Source organism: Salvelinus sp. IW2-2015, linkage group LG18, assembly GCF_002910315.2.
Source record: "Salvelinus sp. IW2-2015 linkage group LG18, ASM291031v2, whole genome shotgun sequence".
Classification (NCBI taxonomy): Eukaryota; Metazoa; Chordata; class Actinopteri; order Salmoniformes; family Salmonidae; genus Salvelinus; species Salvelinus sp. IW2-2015.
In genome coordinates, this window is record NC_036858.1 from 55,090,716 (window position 1) to 55,106,791 (window position 16,076).

General features: G+C 44.5%; 2 protein-coding genes across 5 annotated transcripts in view; one reads left to right on the forward strand and one right to left on the reverse strand.

Annotated features, from left to right (window-relative positions):
- Positions 1-3,437, reverse strand: part of LOC111978620 (suppressor of cytokine signaling 3) — a 21,859-nt gene extending 18,422 nt beyond the window's left edge. Inside the window, exons 1-3 of one of the 3 annotated variants that reach the window (XM_024008785.2) lie at positions 3,189-3,437; positions 2,484-2,599; positions 1,219-1,649 (exon numbers count right to left, since the gene is read on the reverse strand). In XM_024008785.2, coding sequence (XP_023864553.1) covers positions 1,219-1,347 — 129 coding nt within the window. In that variant the 5' untranslated portion in view covers positions 1,348-1,649; positions 2,484-2,599; positions 3,189-3,437. Of the gene's footprint in view, positions 1-1,218; positions 1,650-2,483 lie in introns of all 3 variants that reach the window. The other 2 variants (XM_024008784.2, XM_070448616.1) reach the window with 2 other exon arrangements.
- Positions 3,438-4,901: 1,464 nt separating this feature from the next.
- LOC111978207 (CDP-diacylglycerol--glycerol-3-phosphate 3-phosphatidyltransferase, mitochondrial) overlaps positions 4,902-16,076 on the forward strand; it is a 50,860-nt gene continuing 39,685 nt past the window's right edge. Inside the window, exons 1-5 of one of the 2 annotated variants that reach the window (XM_024008130.2) lie at positions 4,902-5,158; positions 13,733-13,943; positions 14,423-14,597; positions 14,677-14,866; positions 14,987-15,165. In XM_024008130.2, the coding sequence (XP_023863898.1) occupies positions 4,971-5,158; positions 13,733-13,943; positions 14,423-14,597; positions 14,677-14,866; positions 14,987-15,165 (943 nt within the window). In that variant the 5' untranslated portion in view covers positions 4,902-4,970. The remainder of the gene's footprint in view (positions 5,159-13,732; positions 13,944-14,422; positions 14,598-14,676; positions 14,867-14,986; positions 15,166-16,076) is intronic. The other variant, XM_024008129.2, reaches the window with a different exon arrangement.

A 16,076-nucleotide genomic window follows, 5' to 3' on the forward strand; every position in this document is an offset into this window, starting at 1 on the left:
GTTGTTATATATATATATATATGTATTAATTATAATATATATATAGTAAATATATTTAAAATAAAAATATCCCAGGCCCCGTCCCCGCAGGAGCCTTTTGCCTTTGGTAGGCCGTCATTGTAAATAAGAATTTGTTCTTACTGACTAGCCTGGTTAATAAAGGTTAAATAAAATAAATAATAAATACTGAGGAGTGGCTTCCGTTGGCCACTCTACATAAACGTCTAATTGGTGGAGTGCTGCAGAGATGGTTGTCTTCTGGAAGGTTCTCCCATCTCCACAGAGGAACTCTAGAGCTCTGTCAGTGACATTGTTGGTGGTCACCTCCCTGACCAAGGCCCTTTTCCCCAATTGTCAGTTTGGCTGGGCGGCAAGCTCGGAAGTGTCTTGGTGGTTCCAAACTTCTTCCATTTAAGAGGCATGTAACAGGTCACTGCTCTTAGGGACCTTTAATGCTGCAGAAATGTTTTGGTACCCTTCCCCAGATCTGTGCCTCAACACAATCCTGTCTCGGAGCTCTATGGACAATTCCTTCGACCTCATGYCTTGGTTTTTGCTCTGACATGCAACTGTGGGACCTTATATGTACAGGTGTGCGCCTTTCCAAATCATGTCCAATCAATTGAATTTACCACAGGTGGACTCCAATGAAGRTGTAGAAGCATCTCAAGGATGATCAATAGAAACAGTATGCACCTGAGCTCAATTTCGAGTCTCATAGCAAAGGAATTTCTGTTTTTCTAAAGATTCTAAAAACCTGTTTTTGCTTTGTCATTATGGGGTATTATTGTGTGTAGATTGCTGAGGAAATGGTTTTATTTAATCAATTTTAGAATAAGTCTGTAACATAACAAAATGTGGAATAAGTCAAGGGGTCTGAATACTTTCCGAAGACACTGTATATGTATCCTAATGTTTCTATATTTATTAATTTTATTTTTAACTTTTTAGATGTGTGTATTGTTAGATATTACTTCACTGCTGGAGCTAGGAACACACGCATTTCGCTACACCCGCAATAACATCTGCTAAATATGTGTATGCGACCAATAAAAGTGGATTGATTTATCAACAAGAGGAACCATATTATACTATGTTGTAAAGATAACAATTGGGCAAACCAAGAGACTGGGGGAGGAATAATGATGATGAGGCTAGCTAGTTTACCTCGAGTACATGTGGAGCTGACTGACACAGTCATGACAGTATTTAACTGACCTGTTGGTAGTGTGCATGTGAGCTGAAGGGTTTATAGCGCAGGGGGTGCACACGAGACCCATGACCTCTGGGCTCTGGGGGGGTCATGCTGCTCATGGTGGGGGGGTCGCGCCTGCTGTGGGTTACCATGGCGCCCTGACCCCCCCTGCTCGGCTTGCTGACCGAGGGGTGGGGGGTCCAGAGCAGGGAGGGGCGAGGGAGAGTAGGGGGCAGGAGGGAGAGAGAGAAGAAGGGATGAAGAGGGTTTGCGATGTGGGGAAAGGGTGAGGGCGTGAGGAAGGAGGGGAGGAAAGGGAGCGATGACGTGAGGGAGGAGGGGGGAGAGGGCGTGAGGAAGGTGGGGAGGAGGGGGGTGCACACACGTTTCCCAGAGCGACGACACTGAGGAGCAGTCCAAAGAGGACCTCAGAGAGACCACCCACTGCAGACAGCTGCAGAGAGAAAGGAGAGAGAGAGAGAGAGCAGGGGGCAGAAATGTGTTATAATAGTGTTATCATACATTTTCTCTTGTGAACACTTCAAAGGTGTGAAGTAGTCTTTTTCCACTGATTCTATATGGAGGCCAACACATGGTGGAGTACATCTTCTGTATATAAAACACTTTCACAAAAACCTACACACCCACAAACATTCAGCTAGAGGTTTGAACCTCGATCCCTGTTGTCAGTCAGGTCATTATCATCTTTGACATTAAGGTCCAAATAACTGTGTTGTCACCTCTCTCTCTCACCACCACACACACACACACACACACACACACACACACACACACACACACACACACACACACACACACACACACCACACACACACACACACACACACACACACACACACACTATACGTGTACAGTGTTAAACAGCTCAGCGCAAACTCTCTTTTACCACTGGGTGGGGGGGGGAGGGGGTTCAGAAACCGGGTTATTATGAATGAGTCCAGGTTCATTCTGAATAAATAACCTGATTCCCATGCAGCCTGCTGCTTTCACCAGCAGAGCTCTATGGTTCTCCGGTTTCATGGTAAATAGGCTACCCCCAGGTGGGTGGGTCTGGCCGTCTCACTGTGCTGCTGATCAGTGCATTTGAAGCAAGATGGAATGGGCCCAGCTCCATATTGAATAGATCTCCATTCACCAAGGACCGGTGCTAGTTGTTACTTGAAGCGGCAAGAGATGCCATAACTGCCCGCTCTGCAGCTGCTAAACATGGTGTCTGTCTGAGCTGAGCTGAGGCCCCTTCCAGCCACATAATAGAAATGTGACTTACCCCCTAATTCTAAGAGCGTAGGCTGACTCGAGGAAACCTGGAGTTCCTCAAGGAGCCATTGCAGTCAATGGGTTCATATTTTCACCGTCGGTTAGTTGAGGGGTTCTTGGAACAACCTTTAATGTTTCAATATAGCAAAGGGTTAACATGAATAACATAACTAAAAGTCATGCCTCCAATCTTCTGATAGGCTGTTGCCACTACAATATATTATTGAATAGGTTCAAAATTTAACCCCTTGCATCACAAAAAMGTTACTGTTATAAGCTTTACACAGGGGTTCCTTGAAGAACCTTTTCAGAGAGGTTCCTCAAGGAACAGTTTTGACCTGAAAAAAAAGGTATGTGGCAATCTGTTGAACACCAAAAGGTTATTTGAGGCTTATTTCCTTCCAYGAGTGTACAACATAGCACTGTCTATCTCTGTGTGTCTATCTGGAATAAGGAGAATGAGTATAATACATCTCAAAAGCAAAGTCCTGTTCTGCATTGCGCCATTAAGCTGCCTGTAGTAGTGCTGGTTCCCTGTGATGTTTTGGAGGCACAAATGGCTTCRCATATCGCCGTTATGATAATCATGTTTTTGCGCAATTACAACGTCTTGCTTAACATGTGCACTGTTACACACATATGCAGTGTGCTATTTTATGCACCATTTACAGCAACAGCAGCACTCTATGCCCCGGTATGGAGCCTGTTTATTTACCTTGGAGATTGTTCCTGTACCGGGGTCCAGCGTTCCTCTCCAGGGAGAAAATATCCAAAGTCCCCGAATGTCTATGTGTTAAATCATTTATTAACTTGGTCATTAACTCTGAATAGACTGCCTCTTCTAACCGACGGAGGAGTGTATCGGTAAAGACGTCGGCGTCCCCCCTCTCTCTCTCTCTCTCTCTCTCTCACTCTTTCTCTCTCCYGCAAACGGAGGTAGCTGTGTTACCGCGGTCAACGAGTAGAGCGAAGGCTCCACCTCCTCAGCTCTGAGGTTCTTCCAGTAAACACACACACACGCGCGCGCGCGTTGGCAGATTGCCAATAAATAATCAGTGCGTGGCCTTTTACGGGAAGATTCCCGTAGTTATTGGCTGGTGAGTCCTCCCTTCCCATCCACTCCTCTGACAAGGTGAAACAGTTAAAGCCGTTTGCTTAGACTACCCTTGATAAAAACCACAATTCAAGCCTGACGACTAGCCTACTGCACTTATAAACAAAGTGTTACCCAATACACAATTTAAACTCAAGCTTCCACAGTATACTGTAGGCCCCTCAAACTCAACTCTGGAATCGACGCCAGTCACACTGCGTTTTTTCATTGTTACCGTCTAAGGGACTGATTTATATCTGGGYCACCAGGTGGGTGCAACTAATTATCATGTAGAACAGAAAAACAGCAGGCTCCGGACCTCGTATGGTAAGTTGTATAGCCTGTCCCTTCTGTTGGGTATAATGTACTCCAAAAATCAAATCCAAATCAATACAACCGGTGTATACCTTTTATTTCATTTATTTATTTTACCTTTATTTAACTAGGCAAGTCAGTTAAGAACAAATTCTTATTTACAATAACGGACTACACCGGTCAAACCCCGGACGACGCTGGGCCAATTGTGCACCGCTCTATGGGACTCCCAATCACGGCCGGTTGTGATACAGCCTGGACCTTACCGTGAAATGCTTACTTATAATGCAGTTTAAAAAATGTTGTTAAGAAATGATTTACTAAATACACTAAAGTTTTTTTTTTTAAAGTAACACAAAATAATACCAAGGCTTTTAAAGTAACACAAAATAATACCAAGGCTATATACAGGGGGGTACCGGTACTCAATGCGTGAGGGTACAGGTTAGAAAGTAGGGTTTCCCAAACTCGGTCATGGGCACCCCTGGATTCACGTTTTGTTTTTTGCTCTAGAACATCACAGCTAATTCAAATAACGTGGATAACCAAAGCATATTTGAATCAGCTGTGTAGTGCTAGGGCAYAAAACAAAACTTGCACCCAGAGGGGCCCATGACCGAGTTTGGGAAACACTGCTATAAGGAACCCTAGTTAGATTAGTTTATCTTTGCAATTTCCAAAGCCTTCTGCCTGTAAGGCCACTTGAATTAGGTAGGCTATCATCCAAGTAAATATTTTTTGCCTTAGAATATTGATCTACCCCTGATAGCTAAATGTGTAGCCTGTAGTAGAGGTGCGATTTCAAGGTGCCCATAAAGTACCCTCAAAGGCAGGTCCCGGACAGAACCACCTGGCTCTGTAGTTCAGAACTCGACCGCTAGAGGTCCCGCTAGAACTGGAAATGTATTATTAATACAGACAAATAAGTAATGTACTGTGTGTGGCGCATTCAGTTACACTGAAATAATGTGGATACATAGATTTCTTTAATCCAGATTCTGCCCTCAACTAAATTTCAGAAAGTTTATTTATAATCCAGCTGTACCCCGATGCACATACGTTGAACATTGTGTGCAGAACATTTTGTGCATGAGCAGTGCGGATTTCCTTGTTTCGTCTCAATTTGCTGATAAAGTTGGGTGGATTGAAACGGCTGTCATGATGGCGGCTCCCATGTCGTGGAGGAGGCTTGTGTACTCTGTGTACACACCGGTCCTCACCGGGATTTTCACCCGAATATCAGACCGATTGTTCCGCACAAGGGATCGGAGGAGAGGGTAATATACGACTGTTGTAGACATGGATAAAAAAAGACACTTTTTCTTCGTCAGACGTAATGACAGAGCTCTCATGTCTTGCCAGCGACGTGTGCTTACTGCCTGTCTTTACGTGCACAGTGTTTCCTGTTTTTTTTTTTTTCGCAATATCAATTTGATAGCTTGCGTCGAATATTATTGAAACATTTTTATGTTGCATTCGTTGATCTGATTGTCATTACTGTTGTGTGCAAATAGGTTAAATCTTACAACATAGCTACATGCTCAAGTCAAGGTTACATAATAAACACACGTGCAAGTCAAGTTCAGCCAGTAGATATAAACTTTGCAAAACATTCTCTGTAGGCTAGATATGGCGCGATATGAGACTTCCTTTCCAGTTTCTTTAGCCCTTATCTGTGAATTCGCCTCTTCCTCCTTGTGTTGTCAAGTCTCTGCGTGTAGAGTAAGAGTGACTCAGAAATTCTCAGAATGAGGACATATCTAAGGTCTTTTTGTGGTTTCCTGAAAACCTAAAGTAACAACGACTGTCAGATGTCTGTCCACAACTGCATATAGTATGCGTCAGTTTTACATCATTTTAAGTAGCTAATACCATAGTGCCTCACAGACAGTCTGTCTGGCCTAGGCATAGCTGTGAGTACCAAGGTCAGGGTTGTAGACTGTCATGCAGGAGTGAGATCAACCCTGGGCGGTCAAAACGACTCCTCATCCAGARTAGGGTTGCGTCCCAAATGGCACCAAATTCCCTATTTAGTGTACTACTTTTGACCAGGGCACGTAGTGAATAGAGTGCGATTTGGGACATAGCTGAGCTTTATCTTCATTCCTATAACCTGAGGTGGCTATCATGGCACCTAGACTAGCTAGGCTACATGGGACTCTTAATAATAATATGTGGTATTTGTATAGTTTTCAAGGACCAGTATAGCATGCTTATGGCCATAGACAGAACAGTTTTATCTCAATATTCATGGCACCCTAGAGGCTTGATTTGACAGATGATGGAGGCACTTGCATGTACAGTTGAAGTTGGAAGTTTACATACTTAGGTTGGAGTCATTAAAACTCGTTTTTCAACCACTCCACAAATTTCTTGTTAACAAACAATAGTTTTGGCAAGTCGGTTAGGACATCTACTTTGCATGACACAAGTATTTTTTCCAAAAATTGTTTATAGACAGATTATTTCACTTATAATTCACTGTATCACAATTCCAGTGGGTCAGAAGTTTACATACACTAAGTTGACTGTGCCTTTAAACAGCTTGGAAAATTCCAGAAAATGATGTAAATTGGTGGTGTACCTGTGGATGTATTTCAAGGCCTACATTCAAACTCAGTGCCTCTTTGCTTGACATCATGGGAAAATCAAAAGAAATCAGCCAAGTCTGGTTCATCCTTGGGCGCAATTTCCAAATGCCTGAAGGTACCACGTTCATCTGTACAAACAATAGTACGCAAGTATAAACATCATGGGACCACGCAGCCGTCATACCGCTCAGGAAGGAGACCCGTTCTGTCTCCTTGAGATTAATGTACTTTGGTGCAAAAAGTGCTAATCAATCCTAGAACAACAGCAAAGGACCTTGTGAAGATGCTGGAGGGAACTGGTACAAAAGTATCTACACTGCTCAAAAAAATAAAGGGAACACTTAAACAACACAATGTAACTCCAAGTCAATCACACTTCTGTGAAATCAWACTGTCCACTTAGGAAGCAACACTGATCAATTCACATCTGTCTGTGACAATATGAATAGACAAAAGTGGAAATTATAGGCAATTAGCCAGACACCCCCAATAAAAGAGTGGTTCTGCAGGTGTGACACAGACCACTTCTCAGTTCCTATGCTTCCTGGCTGATGTTTGTTCACTTTTGAATGCTGCGGTGCTTTCACTCTAGTGGTAGCATGAGACGGATCTACAACCCACCAAGTGGCTCAGGTAGTGCAGCTCATTCAGGATGGCACATCAATGCGAGCTGTGGCAAGAGGTTTGCTGTGTCTGTCAGCGTAGTGTCCAGAGCATGGAGGCGCTACCAGGAGACAGGCCAGTACATCAGAGACGTGAGAGGACCGTAGGAGGGCAACAACCCAGCAGCAGGACCGCTACCTCCGCCTTTGTGCAAGGAGGAGCACTGCCAGAGCCCTGCAAAATGACCTCCAGCAGGCCACAAATGTGCATGTGTCAGCATATGGTCTCACAAAGAGGATCTCATCTCGGTACCTAATGGCAGTCAGGCTACCTCTGGCGAGCACTGGAGCTGTGCGGACCCACAAAGAAATGCCACCCCACACCATGACTGACCCACACGCCAAACCGGTCATGCTGGAGGATGTTGCAGGCAGCAGAACGTTCTCCACGGCGTCTCCAGACTCTGTCACGTCTGTCACAGTGCTCAGTGTGAACCTGCTTTCATGTTGAAGAGCACAGGGCGCCAGTGGCGGAATTTGCCAATCTTGGTGTTCTCTGGCACAATGCCAAACGCTCTGCACTGGTGTTGGGCTGTAAGCACAACCCCCACCTGTGGACGTCGGGCCTCATACCGCCCCATGGAGTCTGTTTCTGACCGTTTACAGAGACACATGCACATTTGTGGCCTGCTGGAGGTCATTTTTTGCAGGCGCTGGCAGTGCTCCTCCTTGCACAAAGGCGGAGGTACGGTCTTTGCCAGGACTGGCAAAAAGTGCTCTTGACTGACGAGTCGCGGTTTTGTCTCACCAGGGTGATGGTCGGATTCGCGTTCATTGACGAAGGAATGAGCGTTACACAAGGCCTGTACTCTGAGAGTGGGATGGAGGTGGAGGGTCCATCATGGTCTGAGGCGGTGTCACAGCATCATCGGACTGAGCTTGTTGTCATTGCAGGCAATCTCAATGCTGTGCGTTACAGGGAAGACACCCTCCTCCTCATACCCTTCCTGTAGGCTCATCTTACATGCCCTCCAGCATGACAATCCACCAGCCATACTGCTCGTTCTGTGCGTGATTCTGCCAAGACAGGAATGTCAGTCTTCTTGCCATGGACAGTGACGAGCCCGGATCTCAATCCCATTGAGCACGTCTGGGACCTGTTGGATCGAAGGTGAGGGCTAGGCCAGAAATGTCCCCCCCCCCAGAAATGTCCAGGAACTTGCAGGTACCTTGGTGGAAGAGTGGGTAACATCTCACAGCAAGAACTGGCAAATCTGGTGCAGTCCATGAGGAGGAGGTACACTGCAGACTTAATGGCCTGTGCCACACCAGATACGGCTGTTTTTTATTATTGACCCCCCCCCCTGTTCAGGACACATTATTTCATATACATGTAGAACAATATTTGATACATGCCGATATTGCAGGTTTTCCTACTTACAAAGCGTGTAGAGGTCTTCCAATTTTTATCATAGTACACTTCAACTGTGAGACGGAATCTAACAAAATCCCGAAAATCACATTGTATGATTTTTAATAATTAATTAGCATTTTATTGCATGACATAAGTAATTTGATCACCTACCAACCAGTAAGAATTCCGGCTCTCCAGACCTGTTAGTTTTTCTTTAAGAAGCCCTCCTTTCTCCACTCATTACCTGTATTAACTGCACCTGTTTGAACTCTTACCTGTATAAAAGACACCTGTCCACACACTCAATCAAACAGACTCCAACCTCTCCACAATGGCCAAGACCAGAGAGCTTGTGAAGGACATCAGGGATAAAATTTAGACCTGCACAAGGCTGGGATGGCTACAGGACAATAGGCAAGCAGCTTGGTGAGAAGGCAACAACTGTTGGCGCAATTATTAGAAAATGAGAAGATTCAAGATGACGGTCAATCACCCTCGATCTGGGGCTCCATGCAAGATCTCACCTCGTGGGGCATCAATGATCATGAGGAAGGTGAGGATCAGCCCAGAACTACACGGCAGGACCTGGTCAATGACCTGAAGAAGCTGACCACAGTCTCAAAGAAAACCATTAGTAACACACTACGCCGCCATGGATTAAACCTGCACGCACGCAAGGTCCCCTGCTCAAGCCAGCGCATGTCCAGGCCCGTCTGAAGTTTGCCAATGACCATCTGATGATCCAGAGGAGGAATGGGAGAAGGTCATGTGTCTGATGAGACAAAAATAGCTTTTTGGTCTAAACTCACCGCTGTGTTGGAGAAGAAGGAGAGATAGTTCAACCCCAAGAACACCATCCCAACCGTGAAGCATGGAGGTGGAAACATCATCCTTTGGGGATGCTTTTCTGCAAAGAGACAGGACGACTGCACCGTATTGGGGAGGATGGATGGGGCCATGTATCCGAATCTTGGCCAACAACCTCCTTCCCTCAGTAAGAGCATGAAGATGGGTCGTGGCTGTGTCTTCCAGCATGACAACGACCAAACACACAGCCAGGGCAATTAAGAGTGTCCGTAAGAAGCATCTCAAGGTCCTGGAGTGGCCTAGCCAGTCTCCAGACCTGAACCCAATAGAAAATCATTGGAGGGAGCTGAAAGTCCATATTGCCCAGCTGGATCTGGGGAAGGTCTGTATGGAGGAGTGGGCCAAAATCCCTGCTGCAGTGTTTGCAAACCTGGTCAAGAACTACAGGAAACGTATGATCTCTGTAATTGCAAACAAAGGTTTCTGTACCAAATATTACGTTCTGCTTTTCTGATGTATCAAATACTTATGTCATGCAATAAAATGCAAATTAATTACTTAAAAATCATACAATGTGATTTTCTGGATTTTTGTTTTAGATTCCGTCTCTCACAGTTGAAGTGTACTATGATAAAAATGACAGACCTCTACATGCTTTATAAGTAGGAAAACCTGCAAAATTGGCTGTGTATCAAATACTTGTTCTCCCCACTGTATGTTAGTCACATGTCTGTGGAACTTGTTCAGTTTTTCTCAGTTGTTGAATCTTCTTATGTTCATACAAATATTTACACGTTAAGTTTGCTGAAAATKAACACAGCTGACAGRGAGAGGACGTTTCTTTTTTTTGCTGAGTTTATTATTCTTACATTTCACATTCTTAAAATAAAGTGGCGATCCTAACTGACCTAAGACAGGGAATTTTTACTAGGATTAAGTGTCAGGAATTGTGAAACTGAGTTTAAATGTATTTGGCAAAGGTGTATGTGAACTTCCGACTTGAACTGTATTCATGGTCATATTAATTTGGGCACACCGTAGKAAAACGTTTAGAAGTGAAAAACGAAAATGAGCCTTTATTGTTCAAGTGGTCACTCCATGTTTTAGTTTGTTTTCTTCAGTTTGATGGGAATGAATGACACATTTGTCTGTCAATGCCTTCCTGACTGTGGGGTAAAGGAGGGAGGMAAGAGAGGAGGATTGTGTTGCCTGTTAGCAGTAATAAGAAACTGTTTGGATGGAAGACACATGATCTAAATTAACCCCCGGGACAAACACGTACAATGGCAGCCACACGTACTCACAACTAAAATGGCTTTCTTCTAGCTGTCACCGGTATGCCCCTATTGCACTAACTTTTTTTCATAAATTCCCCCAGCACATATCTCAGCTCTCTAAGATCTATCCTCATGATATTACCACTGTTCTACGAAGAGTGAAACTAGTGTGTTCTCTCTATAGACACTGTATTCCAGTGTACTTACACCCATCCAACCTTTGTCCAGTGGTAAAACAGGGGTAGTATTGTATACTTAATCTATATGGATAGGACACCGAGATGTTGGATCACCATAATAAAGATTATACTTCATAGCTTGTCTACCTGTTTATTTAAAAAATAATAATAATAATTAAGAAGCCTATATTCCCTTGTCTCTCCATTTGATAGGCTATGAATATCACGGAAGGCTATGCTTCATCGTTTTTATGCATGGCTTTTTCCAGATCAAACKATTAATGTTTTATCTCAGTTATTTGAATAGCCTAAAACCTTAAGGTAGCCAGAGGACTAATTATAAGCGAACAATATCAATAGCCGGGAAAATACCTCAATGCGAGTTTGAAAACCAAATTGTCAATCTATCCTCCTCCTAGGCCTATCATGAAAGACATGTTAAAGTTATGAACAGTAGCTTGTTTCCCAAATATTCTAGCCTATGAAGGTGTCCTAGTTGTTGTGGCTTTCAAAAATAACAGATGAAAGTCTATAGCCTAGACTATTCTCAATCACAGCTTTGAGGGATAGTACGAACAATATTATACATTTTTCTATTTTATTAGGCAAAAAAAGCAATTATTATCCAGTTCTGAAGACGGTAGACTGCTTCTATCCAGCCCATGATGAAGGCCTATAACCTAGCTCACTTCAGTAAGATGGCCCATTCCTCTTCACTGCTCCATCATGTGCGTGCGCACACACACCTGCTCTGCTTCTCCACCAGAAAGTAGTATTAGAGAAGATTTGCCATCGCCTGCACTTCGCCTCTGCCCAGGCTTTCAACATTATCTTTCGTCATGATTTGTCTAGTTGCATTTGAATTCGCACTATAGCCCAACGGTCATTAGCTGATTTAAAAAAATATATATATATATATATATATATATTTGGGGGAGTAGCCTCATAGGGGCGACATCATTGTATTGTTAGGTTCTAAATAAACAGAGTAAAAACTCAGTATGACTAGTAAAGCTCAAACCAGTTTATTCACCAACAGGGTCACACAGCTGCATAAGACAAAGACATACAGTTGAAGTCGGAAGTTTACATAAACCTTAGCCAAATGCATTTAAACTCAGTTTTTCACAATTCCTGACATTTAATCCAAGTAAAAATTCCAAGTCTTATGTTAGTTAATGTTAGTTAGTCAGAATAATAGTAGAGAGAATGATTTATTTCAGCTTTCATCACATTCCCAGTGGGTCAGAAGTTTACATACACTCAATTAGTATTTGGTAGCATTGCCTTTAAATTGTTTAACTTGGGTCAAATGTTTCGGGTAGCCTTCCACAAGCTTCCCACAATAAGTTGGGTGCATTTTGGCCCATTCCTCCTGACTGAGCTGGTGTAACTGTAGGCCTCCTTCCTCACACACGCTTTTTCAGTTCTGCCAACATATTTTCTATGGGATTGAGGTCAGGGCTTTGATGGCCACTGCAATACCTTGACTTTGTTGTCCTTAAGCCATTTTGCCACAACTTTGGAAGTATGCTTGGGGTCATTGTTCATTTGGAAGACCCATTTGCGACCAAGCTTTAACTTCCTGACTGATGTCTTGAGATGTTGCTTCAATATATCCACATAATTTTCTTTCCTCGTGATGCCATCTATTTTGTGTAGTCCCTCCTGCAGCAAAGCACCCCCACAACATTTTTTTACATTTACATTTTTAGTCATTTAGCAGACGCTCTTATCCAGAGCGACTTACAGTAGAGTGCATACATTTTATTACATTTTTTACATACTGAGACAGGGATATCCCTACCGGCCAAACCCTCCCTACCGGCCAAATCCTCCCTAACCCGGACGACGCTATGCCAATTGTGCGTCGCCCCACGGATCTCCCGGCTGCGACAGAGCCTGGGCACGAACCCAGCCCAGCCTGGGCGTGAACCCAGAGACTCTGGTGGCGCAGCTAGCACTGCGATGCAGTGCCCTAGACCACTGCGCCACCCGGGAGATGTGCCACCCCCTGTGCTTCATGGTTGGGATGGTGTTCTTCGACTTGCAAGCCTCACCCTTTTTCCTCCAAACATAACGATGGTCATTATGGCCAAACAGTTCTATTTTTGTTTCATCAGACCTGGGGACATTTCTCCAAAAGTACAATCTTTGTCCCCATGTGCAGTTGCAAATCGTAGTCTGGCTTTTTTATGGCAGTTTTGGAGCAGTGGCTTCTTCCTTGCTGAGCGGCCTTTCAGGTTATGTCGATATAGGACTCGTTTTACTGTGGATAAAGATACTTTTGTACCTGTTTCCTCCAGCATCTTCACAAGGTCCTTTGCTGCTGTTCTGGGATTGATTTGCACTTTTCGCACCAAAGTACGTTCATCTCTAGGAGACAGAAGACGTCTCCTTCCTGAGTGGTATGATGGCTGCGTATTCCCATTGTGTTTATACTTGCGTACTATTGTTTGTACAGATGAACGTGGTACCTTCAGGCATTTGGAAATTGCTCCCAAGGATGAACCAGACTTGTGGAGGTCTACAATTTTTTTCTGAGGTCTTGGCTGATTTCTTTTGATTTCCCCATGATGTCACGCAAAGATGCACTGAGTTTGAAGGTAGGCCTTGAAATACATCCATAGGTACACCTCCAATTGACTAAAATCATGTCAATTAGCCTATCAGAAGCTTCTAAAGCCATGACATAATTTTCTGGAATTTTCCAAGCTGTTTAAAGGCACAGTCAACTTAGTGTTTGAACTTCTGACCCACTGGAATTGTGATATAGTGAAATAATCTGTCTGTAAACAACAAAAACATGTTCTGCATTCCCCTCTCTCTCTTAGTGTAGTGAGTTGATTTTAAGGATATTTCAAGTTTATAAGTCAGAACCCATCAGTATATCACAATGTTTTCCAGCTATAGACAAATTTCCCTCCATCTCTTTCTCTTTCCCTCCACGTCTCCCCACCCCCTACCTCTCTCTCTTCCAGGTCATCCGTGTTGCTCTTAGCCCCTCTCCTAGCGGAGGCAGACCCCTCTCCCCTTCCTGTCTTCAGGTCCCCTGGCTCGACTGGAGTTCAGGGCACCGATGGCCTCCYTGCCCGCTTCCGCTGGATGGCAGAACACGTGCCCGCCTTCAGGGTGCCCGGCACACACATCCACATCCTCACATCCCCTGACCAGTTCTACCACACCATGAAGGTAAGGTGTGTGTGTGGTGGAAGCTTTCTCTAAATCATGTGATGTACTAAAAAAGAGGGTGTAATAAACCAAAAATTAGGAAAGGAAATAATTGATTGTTCCSTCCAACACAGTGTGCTCTTTATACCACAGTGGCGCTCAACTGTGTGTGTGTTTGTATCTTTCCGTGGTTGACTATTTGTTTGAATTGCTTACAGGATGTGTGAGTTTGTGATAATGCTTGAGTCACCGGCATCAACCCTTTCGGGCACAGCAACAACAACAAAAAGCTGTTTATTTGGCTGTGTGGGAACATTAGGAAACAGTGCATGTGACTCACCTGATTGAGAAATAATGACTAGGCTGGAAGAATATCAGGCTCTGTGTGTTTGACGTCTTTGAATTTTATTTGGAGGGAGTTCAAGCCCCCTGATGAAGCCCTCTAGTTTGTGTCCTGTAATGCCTGAATCTACTGTAATTTATTGTTTTTTTCTGTTCAGGCTCGTATAAAGACGGCTAAGAGGCGGGTGGTGATGGCCTCCCTGTATCTGGGTACAGGGCCGCTGGAACAGGAGTTGGTGGACTGTATGCAGGAAGCTCTGGAGCGTTCACAGGAGGGTGACAACCCCGACCTGCAGGTTTCCATTCTACTTGACTACACTCGTGGCTCACGAGGTAGGKGTGTGTGTGAGGGAGAATGCCATATTACTCTTACAAAGTTGTCTGTTTGTAACCCTTCTCTCTGTCGGTCTAGGTAAGACTAACTCTAGAAGCATGTTGCTGCCGTTGCTGAAGCAGTACAGCAGTCAGATGCGTGTATCTCTGTACCATACCCCTGACCTGAGAGGGCTGCTCCGGCTCCTGGTCCCACAGCGCTTCAACGAGACCATCGGGGTACAGCACATCAAAGCTTACCTGTTTGATGACGACCTCATCATCAGCGGGTACACGCTCACGAAAAACAGTTGGTGTTTTTCTCATACAGTAGCTGATGTTTTTTTGGCATCTCTCGTTCAACCTTGTCTCTCTGTCCTTCACTCCGTCTCTCCTCCCTCCTTCCGCAGGGCCAACCTGAGTGACTCGTACTTCACCAACAGACAGGACCGCTACGTGCTCCTGGAGAACTGTGGGGAGGTGGCRGACTTCTTCTCTGATCTGGTGGGCGCCGTGGGTGACGTGTCGTTACAGCTACAGACCGACAACTCTGTGAGCATGATGTACGGCATGGTGCACCCCTACAGAGGTATAAAACGCACACATAACACAGAGGTAACACACACACAGACCCTAAGTGTGTAACTCCTTGCTCAGTTCTGCCCGCACACTCKTAATGTGGTGGTGTTGGAAAGGTTAATGGAATCAGATTGGCTGCAATTGTAGTCTGGTTCCAGTTCAGACACACGGTGAAATCAGCGAACTGGCATGTGTGTGAATGAGAGAGTGGGAGGCAGGCGAGAGAGCTGAATGACACGTCTGCAGAACTGGACCGCAGTTGGCACGGAGACCAGAAATAGAGCAGTGATGTCAGAGTTGCTGGTAAGCAGTACGGAGTGGGAAGACACACACACTCTAATCATTAGTGAATGAAGTTCCCCAGCTGAAGGGGAGCGTTAACTTTAAATGCACGTCTTTAGAATGAACTCAAATGCTGAACTTACAGGTACCCCTCTCTCACTCCTTCCCCTCCCTCACTCCTCTCTCTCCGAGTCATGTCTGTGCGTTACCCCAGCCGCCAGGCGTAGTCCAGATATTGACCCACAGCCGTCATGCCCAGAACTAAATTACCTACTGTACTTTATGCACTCACCTGCTCTACTGCACACTGTGTGTGTGTGTGTGTGTGTGTGTGTGTGTGTGTGTGTGTGTGTGAGAAAGATGTCATTCAACGTTTGCTGCAGTGTATGGTTAAAGCTAGAATCCTTAATCGAAACAATAATAAAGGGGTCACCCCCCTCATGTGTTTTGGTAAAAAGCTTAGGGATGGGCCTGGAGAAAGTTGACACCCTTAAATTCATAGACATCGCTATGGTTGCTAGGACTGACCATGATACCGACATTATAATTTTGACCATGTTTTTTTGTTTAACTAAGGTCATGAGGCATTTATAAGTCATGTTCTTCATGAATTAATTGATGTGTGTGTATATATCATTA